This window comes from Salvelinus sp. IW2-2015, linkage group LG9, assembly GCF_002910315.2.
Source record: "Salvelinus sp. IW2-2015 linkage group LG9, ASM291031v2, whole genome shotgun sequence".
Lineage (NCBI taxonomy): Eukaryota > Metazoa > Chordata > Actinopteri > Salmoniformes > Salmonidae > Salvelinus > Salvelinus sp. IW2-2015.
In genome coordinates, this window is record NC_036849.1 from 14,467,456 (window position 1) to 14,483,441 (window position 15,986).

The window sequence follows — 15,986 nt, forward strand, 5'->3', positions numbered from 1 at the left end:
ATTCACTAGTTCCAAAAACATCAAGTGATTTTGCTTAGCCACATCGTTTCAACATAAATACTCATCATAAATGTAGATGATAATACAAGTTATACACATGGAATTATAGATATACCTCTCCTTAATGCAACCGCTGTGTCAGATTTCAAAAAAACTTTACGGAAAAAGAAAAGAGCTCGGAACAATAGCCAAATTAGCCGCCATGTTGGGGTCAACAGAAACCAGAAAATACATGATAAATGTTTCCTTACCTTTGATGAACTTCATCAGAATGCAGTCCTAGGAATCCCAGGTCCACAATAAATGCTTGATTTGTTAGATAATGTCCGTTATTTATGTCCAATTAGCTACTTTCGTTAGCACGTTTGGTAAACAATTCCAAAGTCACAAAGCGCGTCCACTATAACGTGACGAATTGTGCAAAGGTTCCATAACAGTCAGTAGAAACATGTCAAACGATGTACTGAATCAATCTTTAGAATGTTGTTAACATACATCTTGAATAACGTTACAACCGGAGAATTAGATTGACTTCAGTTGAGCGATGGAACGGAGATGCCTATCACGTGGTCAGCTCGTGGCAGTGGTGACTAATTCCTGTCTCCTTCGGCCCCCCTTCACATTAGAGTCATCAGACAAAGTTCTATTGACTGTTGACATCTAGTGGAAGCCGTAGGAAGTGAAAACTCATCAATATCTCGCTGTAATTTCAACGAAAGCTTGGTTGAAAATCTGCCACCCTCAGAAAAAATTCAAACAGGAAGTGGAACTTCTCAGGTTTTTGCCTGCCAATTTTATTTATTTATTTATTTMACCTTTATTTAACCAGGTAGGCAAATTGAGAACACGTTCTCATTTACAATTGCGACCTGGCCAAGATAAAGCAAAGCAGTTCGACACATACAACAACAGATAGTTACACATGGAKTAAAACAAACATACAGTCAATAATACAGTGAAAAATAAGTCTATATACAATGTGAGCAAGTGAGGTGAGATAAGGGAGGTGAAGGCAAACAAAATATATATATAAATAAATAAAAATATAAAAAGGCCATGGTGGCGAAGTAAATACAATATAGCAAGTAAAAAAACAAACACTGGAATGGTTGGTTTGCAGTGGAAGAAAGTGTAAAGTAGAGATAGAAATAATGGGKTGCAAAGGAGCAAAATAAATAAATAAATACAGTAGGTAAAGAGGTAGTTGTTTGGGCTAAATTATGTTGCTCTTGCTGCTGGTGATTCTCTGATCCACCTCTACGCAGACNGTTTCCAGTTTCAGAGATTTTTGTAGTTCGTTCCAGTCATTGGCAGCAGAGAACTGGAAGGAAAGGCGGCCAAAGGAATGAGTTCTGTTATACTCACAGACATAATTCAAACAGTTTTAGAAACTTCATAGTGTTTTCTATCCAATACTAATAATAATATGCAAATATTAGCAACTATGACTGAGGAGTAGGCCGTTTACTCTGGGCACCTCTGTGCACCTTTCATCCAAGCTACTCAATACTGCCTCTGCAGCCATAAGAAGTTAAAAGCATACATTCACACAACCTAACTTGTACCCACAAATGTAAAAATATTATTTTGAAAACACTGACATAAGGTTATTTTAACAGCCATACAAACCATATAAAATAGACGCTTGACAAATCAGTCAATATTGGCAATAACAGTGTTGTGCCACCGTATGGTGCCACCACTGAGTTTTTGGACAGGCACATACACTAACTGCAAACTCAGAGTAATTTGTAAAAAATATAATTTTTTTATGATTCCTTGGTAAACCACAGCCTTGGACATTTTGAACAATAAAATACATTAAAATAAATAAAAAGCTCAACGTCATTACATTCTGTATAACTCGTCATAGTTCTATTGCATTTAATGTTGACCATTTTTCACAGTGGAATTTTTTCTTCTTCTGTGAATGAACAATTTCCTCCCATATGTACTGAGGTCCGCAGTGATTACAGTCTGTGCAGTTGTGAAGAAACGCACGTGAGCTTTGATTTACATGTTGCTTTGTTGTTGTTTTTGTGCCTTTTGAGAGTATACCTTTTGTTCTGGTGCTCTAATTCAAGTGACAGCATGTCGATCAAGATGCATGGAGCCCGCCCCCTTCATCCTTCCCCCCATTCCGCCACCCTCCCTGCTCCCTGGCGGTAGCAAGCAGCAGAGAAGACGAGGTATTTTTGAAGCCGTGGCATTAATGATCTCATCTCAGCATCCTACAGAGGATCTTATGACCAACACCGAAATAAAGTAAAATAAACGAAGGTACGTTGAATGTATTTATTTGTTAGGATTGATACGAAATATTTATTCCCGAAACTCTTATCAAATGTTAGTCTGGTGAGGCGGGGTGAGGGGGCTAGCTAGCTATGTTAGCTACACATTTAGCTAGGTAGCTAAACCATTTTGTAAAGCAGAAGTATTACACGCCAGTTTGGGAGAGTTGAGAAATTATGTAGTTGGAACAAATGAAGTTTTGTAATTTGAAAACAGTGTCACAATTTATCCCCATTTTATCTCGATGAGTAGGAATTGGCTAGCTAGCTTGTTATTTCAAAATGGCCTCATCTCCATTGTCGCCCCAGCTTCCCTTTTGCTCGAGCTAGACAAAGCATGCGGTGCAGCTACCAGAGAAGGCCACTAGCGATTGCAATGGGTGCAATGTAAATAACTGATTTAATTTTGTAAATTTATTTTTTATTAACCTATTATGAATTGCAGGATGCACCCTCGCACTGTTGGGTAGTCAGATAATTTCTCCATTCAAATAACCATAAGCGGCTGTGGAAATATCGACGTCAATACTGTGGGGGAGGGGAGCCAATTCCTAGGTGGAGCCATAGACGAGGAGGAGGATCTCTGGTGGAGCTGTTGCTCTTTGAAGTTTAGTGGTGTAAACTGAGACATAACACAGGGTACTTGCAACAAGCACAGCCTACAAGATTGAGGTTCCCTCCTTACATGTGGCACTGACAGACTAATTGATTGGAGTAATCAGCAAAAGACAACCTTGAAGTGTTGTATGTTGTCTTGACCTATGTTTTGTTTTTATAGCCACATTAACCTATTTGATCCTTTTTTTCCATGGATATCGGCCTAACAGATTTGTATTGAACAGCCCTTTTTAGGTTTGCAGTGTTTTATAAGGAGCAATAAGGCCCCATCCTCGCACCAGTAACTCATTCTTGTCACATCATAATGATTGCACCTCTTTTTCCTTGTTTTCAGATATCCAATCAGCTAGACTTCCTTAGTAGAAACCCGTTGTTTGTGGGGATTGGTGAATTAACATGAACACAGTGTTGTTGTTACTTGTGTAGTATTTTGCTTCTTAGTTAGAAATTATCCTTTGTTTTTGACAGGCTTCACTAAGGTAAAAAAGAAACAGAGAGAGTACATTCATATGTCTGCCTCACATTTTAATTTTTAATAGGGTACCTGGCAACGCCCCTCATGAATTGGACTAGAACATTTGCAGCTATGCAAATACCATTTGGGTTCTAGCAACTTGGAACACATAAACATTTGCTGAAGTTAGCCGTTTTCTTGTACTTCAGAGGTTTGTGTCAAAAACCTACTGTTCATACATTTTATCTGTGGTCTGATGCGGGTCCATTTGCAGTGTTCAGTTGTTGCAGTTAAAATAATCTTACATTTCAGTAAGGGCACCAGTCCAATTGTGTGACAGAGTATTTCATCATAGTTTATTTATGGCTAATGACATTAGAAGCACTTTACCACCATCTAGTAAAAGCAATAGTTAGGTGGTGGGCCATAAAGTCTGCATTCAAGTTAGGTTCATTAACACAGTCAAAGTACTCTCCTGGTTACTTCCAATGGTAAAAATATACAGTAAATGCAAGTGTCACCTTGTGATAGCATTTGTTGCTCCAGTGGTAAGATGTCCACTAGGGTAGGACCAATCCTAAATGTTCTCCCCTGGCCAGACTGATTGATTGTGTCCCTGTGATGTCCACAGTGTACCCCTACAGCTCTAGAATAGATACAAGACATTGCTAATTAGAAACGTTGCGTAGGTTGCTATAATCAACTGTGTGCTTTTTTGCTATCAGCAAGTATAGTGTTAAAATAATCTATACTGAACAAAAATATAAATGCAACATATAACTTGTTGGTCCCAGTTTTCATGAGCTGTAATAAAAGATCCCTGAAATTTTCCATACGCACAAAAAGCTTATTTATCCAATTTTGTGCACAAATTTGTTTACATCCCTGTTAGTGAGAATTTCTCGTGACAGGTGTGGCATATCAATAAGCTGATTAAACAGCATGGTCATTACACAGCTGCACCTTGTGCTGGGGACAATAAATGGCCACTCTAAAATGTGCAGTTTTGTCACACAACACAATGCCACAGATGTCTCCGATTTTGAGGGAGCGTGCAATTGGCATTCTGAATGCAGTCATGTCCACCAGAGCTGTTGCCAGAGAATTTAATGCTTATTTCTCTACCATAAGCCGCCTCAATGTTGTTTTAGAGAATTTGGCAGTACGCCCACCTGCAGACCACGTGTAACCACGCCAGCCCAGGACCTCCACATCCGGCTGCGGGATCGTCTGGGACCAGCCACCTGGACACCTGATAAAACAGGAGAATTTCTGTCTGTAATAAAGCCCTTTTTTGGAGAAAAACTCATTCTGATTGGCTGCAAGGCTGCACCCCTGCCCAGTCATGTGAAATCCGTAGATTAGGGACAAATTCATTTTTTCTATTGACTGATTTCATTATATGAACTGTAACTCAGAATTTTTTTGCATGTTGCGTTTATATTTTTGTTCAGTATATTAACTACAAATGTTGTTTTGAAACTGTCTCTTGTCTGTTTTAGTTTTCTTTATTGCATTACTTACCTCCTGTTTTTATATCCTTTGTTGCTTCGTGGATGGTTGATCATGTAGCAGAGTAGTAACGCCAATCAATGCCCTACCCAGAGCTCTCTCTGAGGGGACGCATACCCTTACAGAAGTTCCTTTGTTTTAGTCTTATGGGAAATGTAGTCACACCAGGCTCATGTCCTGTGTTCTCTCCCTACTCTGCTCTCCCCGGCTTGTTTGTCCCTTGGAGCCAGCAGCCGACCCTGTTGTTTTGAGGCAAGTCTTCTGATATCTTCTCATTCAGGCAGAGATACAGCATCGGGAAGGTTAATGTTAACTTTTCCTCCTTTCCCTGTAATGACATTCTAGCAGTTCTAGTTTTCGGAGCATGGTGTGTGCATATTTCAAACATAATATCACATTAAACCTGTGTGGTTTCATTTGACTTTTCTCACCCAGTATGTGTCCTGTTCTCTTTTGTACTACCGGAGTGAAGTTGTTAACTCACTTTTGCCCATAATTAGGAGATGTCTGACGACAGGTGGCAGTGGGGTGGGATGGTGTGTGTACATGAGCTGATTGTGTTTTTTTGAGAAAAGTCTGACCTGTCCTGACTTTGACCGCAGTGATGGCAGGTGGTTGGTAACATGCTGTATTTTCGGTGGTTCAGTGGGTCTGTTAAAAGTGTGGTTGTTCCGCCCAGCAGGAGCCTTGCTTCAGACTGGCCTAAAATGGGCAGAAAGGGTGCAGAACAAAAGCTGCTTGTTGCTTGTACAAAAGTACTGAAGCGCTGCAGCCGGGACCAAGCTGCTATGCTAATGCCTGTGCCTCTCAACAGGAAAGGTATAGCAAACTTTCAGAAAAACAACAAGCCATTTATACTGTAGGCCACTACATGAATATTTAGCTAACCTTCTAGAGATTCTTCATCACAGAATTCTCTTACCAATTGAAATTTAGCTTATCACCTTAATAGTTTGTCCTTATGCCACACACTTCAAACATAACACCACACATAAGTTCATTCATTTTTAGAATGTACTTTTGATAAGTAAAATTCTGCAAAACAACAGTCTTTCATGATACCATGTGTGTTTGTGTCAGAATGGTAACGTTTTTGTGACAGATTTTTCGTCAATAACACTCTCCGTCTCCCCTTACACCAGAGAGCCAAAATGTTCCCGAAGGGCACGAAGCGCAAGTTTTCGGACTCCGGGGATGAACCTGCGGCGGGCGGTGAGGATGTAAACCAACCGAGTTCGGTGGCCGTAAGGATGCTGTCATCCTACAGCCTGCAGCGGCAGTCCCTGCTGGACATGTCCCTAATCAAGCTGCAGCTGTGCCACATGCTGGTGGAGCCCAACCTGTGCCGTTCAGTGCTGATTGCCAACACGGTGAGGCAGATCCAGGAGGAGATGACCCAGGACGGCACCTGGCAGATCATGACCCAGGCCCTGAGTGCTGCCAACGCTGCTGCCCAGTGCTCTGCAGACCGCCTGGTGGCCACCGAGGTGCTGTGTCGGCAGACAGAGGCAACCCAGGGGGAGCAGGTACTCAAGCCCTTCCCAGCGGTGGGGTCAGAGGGTTGCCCTGCAGAGGAGGAGGAGGAGGTGGTGGTGGAGGAGGAAGGCGAGGGGGGGGTGACCATGTCCACGGTTTCCCCCCAAGCCCCAACCTCCTACCTGCCAGGCACCTTTGGCATGGACCCCTGCTGGGAAGAGGAGAATGGTGAAGATGAGGAGGAAGATGAGGACAGTGAGGAGTGTGGGTCTGGTTCGGAGGAGGGAGACAGTGACAGGCTTGTGGATGACTCCAGGACAGCAGAGCAGGTCTTTGGCACGTTCGAGATCAAAAACCCTGCGCCCAGCCCTGACCCTGCCCTGGAGGAACTGTTTTCAGATGTGGATGCGTCCTATTACGACCTTGACACGGTGCTGACAGGCATGCAGAGTGCGCCTAAGATGGGGCCCTACGACCTCCTGGAGAGCCTGTCCTCCCATGGGCCCTCAACCCTCAGCTCCAGCACCAGCTGCCGATCAGACCTCAATGAACTGGACCATATCATGGAGATCATAGTGGGCTCCTGAGAAACAACACATTCCCATTCATACAGACTTGGTAGACTCTTTACAGACAATGCACATGGTGCGTACATGGATATGGTGTTATTATTATACATTCAGACGTTGAGGGTTTATGAAATCAATAACTTATTCAGTGTTACCACATGCAGGTGTGCATCTGTTAGTGGGCAGAGATTACAGCATATACCATTATGATTTTTCTTATTTACATACTTTTCTATGTTTCCTTTTATCATACAATCTATTTTTCCAGTTTTGTTTTAATTTATTGTTATGTATGGACTGAAGAACAATGTCATTACACTACACCAGAATAGAGACCGGAACATCCAAACCTTTGAAGCAATGTATATTTTCCTAAAGACTAAAACAAATATTAGTGAAATAGATGTATATTGTACGTATATATGTATATTGAAATATATTTTTTGCAACATACAGTTTGGGAAATGTATCAGTATGACTACATCTAATCCCCCCCTCCTATTTTTAATCTGACAGGGATTTTGAAATGTTAATGTAGCCCGATTCGACCTGTCTTCCTATGGTTTGGTATCAAGTAATTAAGTCTCAAGACAGGGACTGTCCTGCTTTTTCAGGCCACCCCCCCCCCCCCCACGCCCCCCCCCTCCCCCCCCCCCCCCCCCCCCCGCTTGATTTGAATCCATCTCTTACGACTAGACTAGATTTTTGTTCAAGTATTACAGAAACTCTTGCTGGATATCAGCATTAAGAAGCCATATTTTCTGATATTTGTGTTATTACAAATGAAGAATTATGGGTTGACCCATTAAGTTATTACTTTTTAATTTATTTAATTTATTAAATAGACTGAATTGTGTAGACCCATGTGATATATTTTATATATCACAAGGGCTACCCAACCCCCCCCCCCCCCCTTTTTTTCTCAAAAAGAACTATGGGCCTGGGTTTACTATTCACTATGCAGTTCATTTGTTAAAATGATATTTTGTACAGAATTCATCCATAGAAATGTCAAAATGTTTTTTTGTTTCCCCCCCATTTTTTGGGATGTACAAGCAACTGCCATTCTAAAGATTTTTCAAAATGTCTTATCATGATTAAGAGATTACTCAGGCAAACCGTATCAGTTAAATCTGACAGTATTACTCCGGTCATTACTACCACAACACTCTTCTCTGAATGATGTCACTCTGCTTCAAACAGGAGCTAGAATTTCAACAATTGTTAAGTATATGCATTTTTATATTAATAAAAAAAATGTAGCATCTTTGTAAATATTTTTTATAATAAAAGGTGCAAAGTTAATTGTCATTTATTTTCTTTTTTAATTAGATAAAATGTATCTGTTAGTTTAAGGATCAACCCTTTTTTTCAATTTTTGCTTAAAATGACATATCCAAATCTTAACTGCCTGAAGCAAGGATATGCATTTTCTTGATACCATTTGAAAGTAAACACTTTGAAGTTTGTGGAAATGTGAAATGAATGTAGGAGAATAACACAAAGGGAAAAAATGCATTTACATTTTTTTGTACCATCTTTGAAATGGAAGAGAAAGGCCATAATGTATTATTCCAGCACATGTGCAACATAGAATTTGGCCACTAGACGGCAGTAGTGTATGAGCAATGTTTTAGACTGATCCAATGAACATGTTCAAAATGTTGTATCAAGACTGCCCAAATGTGCCTAATTGGTTTATTAATACATTTTAAAGTTCATAATTGTGCGCACTCAAACAATAGCATGGTATTTTTTCACTGTAATAGCTACTGTAAATTGGACAGTGTAGTTGGATTAACAAGAATTTTAGCTTTCTGCCCATATCAGATATGTCTATGTCCTGGGAATTTTTTTTGTTACTTACAACCTCATGCTATTCACATTAGCCTATGTTAGCTCAACCTTCCCGCGGGGGGACACCAATCCCGTAGAGGTTTTAAAGGTAAACTAAGTTCAAGGTATTGTGTTTGATGTGAAGTTGGTGAAAGACACTAAGATGTCCAATGTGCATACCAATCAGTGGACAAACAACAAAATGTAAACAATAGAGCAAATGCACACCATAATATTTTCACATGCAAATACCACTTGATTTCTATGGCATACAGTGCTTTCGGAAAGTATTCAGACCCCTTGACTTTTTCTACATTTTGTTACCTTACAGCCTTATTCTAAAATGGATTAAATCTACACACAATACCCCATAATGACAAAGCAAAAATAGGTTTTTAGAAATGTTTGTAAAAAATCCGGAAATATCACATTGACATAAATATTCAGAACCTTTACTCAGTACTTTGTTAAAGCACCTTTGGCAGCGATTACAGACTGGAGTCTTATGCCTGGGTATGACGCTACAAGCTTGGCACACCTGTATTTGGGGAGTTTCTCCCATTCTTCTCTGCAGACCCTCTAAAGCGCTGTCAGGTTGGATGGGGAGTGTTGCTGTACAGCTATCTTCAGGTCTCCAGAGATGTTCGATTGGGTTCAAGTCTGGGCTCTGGCTGGGCCACTTGAGGACATTCAGAGACTTGTCCCGAAGCCACTCCTGCATTGTCTTCGTTGTGTGATTAGGGTTGTCGAGAATCTCTCTGTAGAATCTCTCCGTTCATCATTCCCTCTATTCATCTTCCCTAAATCCCAGTCCCTGCTGCTTAAAAACATTCCCACAGCATGATGCTGCCACCACCATGCTTCACCTTAGGGATGGTGCCAGGTTTCCTCCAGACATGACGCTTGGCCTTCAGGCCAAAGAGTTCTAAATTGGTTTCATCAGACCAGAGAATCTTGTTTCTCATGGTCTAAGAGTCATTTAGGTGTCAATTGACAAACTCCAAGCGGGCTGTCGTGCCTTTTACTGAGTAGTGGCTTTCATCTGGCCACTACCATAAAGGCCTGATTGGTGGAGTGCAGCGGAGATGGTTGTCCTTCTGGAAGGTTCTCCCATCTCCACAGAGGAACTCTAGAGCTCTGTCAGAGTGACCATCAGGTTCTTGGTCACCTCCCTGACCAAGGCTCTTCTCCCCCGATTGCTCAGTTTGGCCAGGCGGCCAGCTCTAGGAAGAATCTTGGTAGTTCCAAACTTCTTCCATTTAAGAATGATGGAGGCCACTGTGTTCTTGGGGACCTTCATTGCTGCAGACATTTTTTGGTAACCTTCCCCAGATTTGTGCCTCGACACAATCCTGTTTCGGAGCTCTATGGACAATTCCTTCGACCTGGCTTTGTTTTTGCTCTGACATGCACTGTCAACTGTGGGACCTTATATAGACAGGTGTGTGCCTTTCCAAATCATGTCCAATCAATTGAATTTACCACAGGTGGACTCCAATCAAGCTGTAGAAACATCTCAATGATGATCAATGGAAACAGATGTGCTTGAGCTCAATTTTGAGTCTCATAGCAATGGGTCTGAATACTTATGTCAATATGGTATTTCTGTTTTTTGAAATGTCTAAACCTGTTTTTGCTGTGTCATTATGGTGTTTTTATTCAATCAATTTTAGAATAAGGCTGTAACATAACAAATTGTGGAAAAAGGGAAGGGGTCTGAATACTTTGCGAATGCACTGTATCTGTAGTGCTCAAGAAATGATTTTCCATGAGACCAACATTACACTTCTTTACAAATGATTTGAAACGACATAATTTGTACAGTAAGTTAATGACGACAAAAATATCAACACTGGGTCCTCCTTAGATTTTAGTTATTGATGGCATATTCTTACAAATAGTCATTGAAATGACTAAATCATATTGAAATATACAAAAACACATTTATCTCAAAGTATGTTCCTATTAATTCCTCTCCTTCAAGGTTATCATGTACATTTCACCTTCACAATTACAATAGGCCTTTGTCCTTACATGGCTGTTCATGGTCCCGTCGACCACAATAGTTATTTGCTCATAAGGAACATTTATGTTACATTGTATGAGTGCCTTCAGAAAGTATTTACACCCCTTGACTTTTTACACATTTTGTTATGTTCAAGTGGGAGAAAAATGTATTTAAATGTCCTTTTTTTGTCAACGATCCACACACAATACTCTGTAATTGGGGTGGCAGGAAGCCTACTGGTTAGACTGTTGGACTAGAAACCGAAAGTTTGCAAGATCGAATCCCCGAGCTGACAAGGTAAAAATCTGTCATTCTGCCCCTGAACAAGGCAGTTAACCCACTGTTCCTAGGCCATCATTGAAAATTAGAACTTGTTCTTCACTGACATGCCTAGTTAAATAAAGGCAAAAAATATATATATATATTGTCAAAGTGTAAGAAAATTGATGATTTATTTATAAGTCTCTTAAGAGCTTTGCATACCTGGATTGTACAATATTTGCCCATTATTCTTCAAGCTCTGTCAAGTTGGTTGATGATAATTGCTGGACAGCCATTTTCAAGTTTTGCCATAGATATTCAAGCCGATTTAAGTCACAACTGTAACTAGGCCACTCAGGAAAATTCAATGTCATCTTGGTAAGCAACTCCAGTGTATATTTGGCCTTGTTGTCCTGCTGAAAGGTGAATTTGTCCGCCTGCGTCTGTTGGAAAGCAGACTGAACCCATTTTTCCTCTAGGATTTTGTCTGTGCTTTGCTCTATTATGTTAAAAAAAAAATCTTAATTAACTCCCTAGTCCTTGCTGATGATAAGCATACCCATAACACGATGCAGCCACCGCCATGCTTGAAATACAAAGTGGTACTACTCAGTGATTTGTTATGTTGGATTTGCCCCAAACGTAACGCTTTGTATTCAGGACAAAATTTTCATTTCTTTGCTACATTTTTTGCAGTATTACTTTAGTGGGTTATTGCAAAAAGGATGCATGTTTTTGAATATGTTTTATTCTGTACAAGCTTCTTTTCATTCTGTCATTTAGGTTAGTATTGCGGAGGAACTACAATGTTGATCCAGTTTTCTCCTATCACAGCCATGTAACTATTTTAAAATCACCATTGGTCTCATAGTGAAATCCCTGAGCGATTTCCTTCCTATCCAACAATTGAGTTAGGAAGGGCGTCTGTTTCTGTGTTGTGACTGGGTGTATTGATACACCATCCAAAATGTAATTGATAACTTCACCATGCTCAAAGGGATATTCAGTGTCATTTTTTTTACCTATCTACCAATAGGTGCCCTTCTTTGCAAGGCATTGTAAAATGTTCCTGGTCTTTGTGGTTGAATCTGTGCTTGAAATTCACTTCTCGACTGAGGGACCTTACAGTATGTGTGTGGGACAGTGACGCAGTAGTCATTCAAAAATCATGTTCACCACTATTATTGCAAACAATAGTGAGTGCATGCAATTTATGTGACTTTTTAAGCAAATTTCTACTCCTGTAATTATTTAGGCTCGCCATAACAAAGGGGTTGAATACTAAAAACTAAAATTTCACAATGACATTATGGGGTATTGTGTTTAGGCCAGTGACACAAAGTCTCATTTTAATACATTTTTAATTCAGGTTGTAACACAACAAAATGTGGAAAAAGTCAAGGGGTCTGAATACTTTCAGTGACAGTGAAGGCACTCACTGTTCCTATTCCATGCATCTGTAACCGTGTGTGGATGGTTGTTACAACCTGTCACACCCTGATCTGTTTCGCCTGTCCTTGTGATTGTCTCCAACCCCCTTCAGGTGTTGCCTATCTTCCCCATTATCCCCTGTGTATTTATACCTGGGATCTCTGTTTGTCTGTTGCCAGTTTGTCAGGTCAACCAGCGTTTTTGTTCTCAGCTCCTGCTTTTCCCAGTCTCTCTTTTTCCTCACCCTCCTGGTTTTTGACTCTTGCTTGTCGTGACTCTGAGCCCGCCCGCCTGCCCCTGACCTTGAGCCTGCCTGCCTGCTAACTTGTACCTTTGCCCCACCTCTGGATTGTTGACCTCTGCCTACTCTGAGCCTGCCTGCCGTCTGGTACCTTTGCCCCACCTCTGGTTAACTGACCTCTTCCTGCCTTGACTTGTCTTATTGCCTGCCCCTGTTGGAATGTTAAACCATTGTCAATTCGACGTTTCTGCATCTGGGTCTTACCTTGATTCCTGATACAACCACCATTATAACAGTAGCACAAGTCTGGTTTGCACTCAGAGAACCACTACGTAGTAGACTGGATACAGTGTATTTCAACGCATGTAAAAAGTTCCAATCCTAGAGAATGTGTTGCACATTTCCCAGCCCTGTGAGTGGTTAAGACCGCCCACTGACGATTATAATATTGAGGGAGTTTGATTAAGTGCACCGTGCTATCAAATGAAGTAGCTCCATAATACAGGTCCAGTAGCCTAGGGGAAAGTGTGGTAAGTTTAGCCATTATTTTACATTCAGCATCACTCCGTCAAGGGAAGTATAGTATTCTTTCTAACAAAGATATCTACATATATTTCAGGATGTTGTGTATTCTTGGAAATAATCAGAGTTAATTTAAACGTTTCAGTTTTGAAAACATAGGTTGTCCCAACAAAAAGTGGTCTCTTGGCACAACTTACCCCGGGTATGGGGTAAGTTGAGCTGCGGAACAGGGTAAGTTAAGCAGCCTACAAATTTCTGTACTGAATTAAATATTACCACTACCCCACTACCATATCTTTAATTCCCAAACACAATTCAACACAATCAAAATCACATTTTTGTATTTTAATAATTGTAAGCATCTTAACACAGGTTTAAACACCTAACAAACACTTTGTAATTTTATACTTTTAACATAGGCACTGTTGTTACCTCATATCTGAGCAATAATGCCTTGCATTACGCCTGGGAAAAAAACACTTCAATTTGCTCAACTTGCCATTGGCTAAACATATCCGAAGACACAGCTACAAGGATGCACTTTCATGCTAGGTTTAGGACCTCATATTGAAGCTTATAGAGACCCCAACTAATGTATAGACCAATCTTAAAATTATCTACTTTGGTTTTGAGACAAGCATCATGAAACCTCTAACACAAGAAATTAATTTGACTTAGGCCCAAAAACAAATTTTCACTAACTTGCTTACCAGAGTAGTGTCAACACTGAATAAATTGTCTTTGTAAATGATGAACAAAAAAATCTAGATGCATCATTCAATCTAAACTCAAGCTCATATTTAGTAGTTCTTACACATGAACAAATTCATAAATACAGTGGTTTAGATCACTGTAAACAGCGAGTGCTAATATAGTAGCCTATCAACTCACTGAACAAGAAAGAGCCTTATATCACAAACTATATTTAAAACCGTATGAAGACAGGACTCAAATTATGTATAGATGTACATTTCATACTTAAATGTTGATCAATGAAAGTGATAGATATCCTTCCTGTCTAGATTCATGTTGGGTCGTGAAGTGGAAGCGGAGCTGTAATGAGGCAGATGGGCTTACGGTCTATGGGCCAGAGAAGGCTGAGGTCCAGGTTCAGGGTGGGTCTTCTTACCTGCCTCACCTGCAGCAGTGCCAGCTGGTGCTCAGCCTGTGCCTGGACAAGCCACAGCACAGTTAAACAGGAGTGGAACTCAGCCTGCACCGCTCAGTGCTGCTGGTGAATACCTTGAGGCAGATTCAACAGGACATGCAGAGGGAAGGGCCAGGTAGTCTGTAGGTAGTCCCAGTCACTCTCCCCTGATGCACCTGCCCACATACCTGGCCTCTCAGACTTGCCTTTTAATGATGTCCACCATGATTCCCCGCTCTGTGACAGTATTTGGGAGGAGGACGGGCCAGTCACCTACCCAGGGTGTGCTGAAGGAAACGGACTGGGTGTCTCCTCACCGCACCATATTTCCTACATCTCCCTCTCAGGACAGCTCTTCTGGAAACCCCAGATCCAAAGCCCCTTGGCACCCCTTTGCTCTTCTAAGAGCAAGACGCCAAACTCCCTGGGCTGCCTCACGGACCTTTCCCCGGATGGCATCTTTGAGGACAAGGACACCTCCATGTACTACTCCTCTGATCTCCCCTCTATCTGGGCCGGCTACCTGTGCTGATGGGCCAGCGGGATGGTCTCCTGGGGGAACGAGGGACTAAAGATGTGCTCAGGTTATATCTCGGTCAGCACATTACAGCCGTGTCTGACCGACCTCAATGATCTGGACCACATTATGGAGATCCTGGTCAGCTCGTGATACATGGGGGTCACATCAGGGGTCATGACCTGGTTGTTAAGGATCTGAACATCATCAGGATAACCTGGCTTGGTCCGGTTAAGAATTGTAAATGACAATATATATTTTTTACAATGTGGATAGTATTTTTGTCATACTACAATGGTTTTATTCAGGTGACGGAGACTTGTGTATCTACTGTGAACAGAATATTCCCTTTTTGAGGCAGTTAGTAGAATGCAAGAAAAATATGCACTACTTGTAGAGCTTGTCTTGTTATATAATACCTCTTCTTGAAATTGTACATTATCTTTGCATTTAATCTAATTATTCCAATTCTACTTCTCTTGATCAGCACTGTACTTGTAAAGTCTGTGTCACACCCGATGTGTCACCTGTCTTTGTGCTTGCCTCCACCCTCCTCCAGGTGTCGCCCATATTCCCCATTTTCCCCTGTGCATTTATATCTGTGTTCTCTGTTTGCCTGTTGCCAGTTCGTCTTGTCCCGTCAAGCCTACCAGTGTGTTTTTCGTACTCCTGTTTTCTTGAGCCCGTTTTCTAGTTATGCTGGTTTTGATCATTCTGCCTGCCATGAGCCTGTCTGCCGTTCTGTACCTTTTATCACTGCCCTGGATTACTGACCTCTGCCTGCCCTGACCCTGAGCCTGCCTGCCACTCTGTACCTTACGGACTCTGCCTTGGACTACCGACCTCTGCCTGCCCAAGACCTGTCGTTTGCCTGCCCCGTTTTATAATAAATGTCTTATTCGAACTGTCTGCATCTGGGTCTTATCCTGAGACGTGATAATATTGAGTTATTCTGTATAATCAAAGGATGTTCCTTGTTCTCCTATCAACCACTTTTCCCTTTTAATAAGAATGCCTTAAAGACTTAAAATAGTTCTGTAGAAATGTAGTATTTGAGTTACAATAAGGAAAGTTAGCAAATATATCCATCCAGCTGAGCAGTG

General features: G+C 41.2%; 1 protein-coding gene across 2 annotated transcripts; it reads left to right on the forward strand.

The window, feature by feature from the left end:
- The first annotated feature begins 2,118 nt into the window (after nt 1-2,118).
- LOC111968630 (cell division cycle-associated protein 4) lies at nt 2,119-10,534 on the forward strand. Of its 2 annotated transcripts, XM_023994346.2 has the most exons (3): nt 2,119-2,280; nt 5,558-5,694; nt 6,018-10,534. In XM_023994346.2, exon 3 carries the CDS (start codon nt 6,027-6,029, stop codon nt 6,936-6,938), a length of 912 nt encoding a protein of 303 aa, XP_023850114.1. In that variant the 5' UTR covers nt 2,119-2,280; nt 5,558-5,694; nt 6,018-6,026; the 3' UTR covers nt 6,939-10,534. The 2 variants fall into 2 exon arrangements, with proteins under 2 accessions (XP_023850114.1, XP_023850115.1); XM_023994347.2 differs by lacking the exon at nt 5,558-5,694.
- Nucleotides 10,535-15,986: the final 5,452 nt, after the last annotated feature.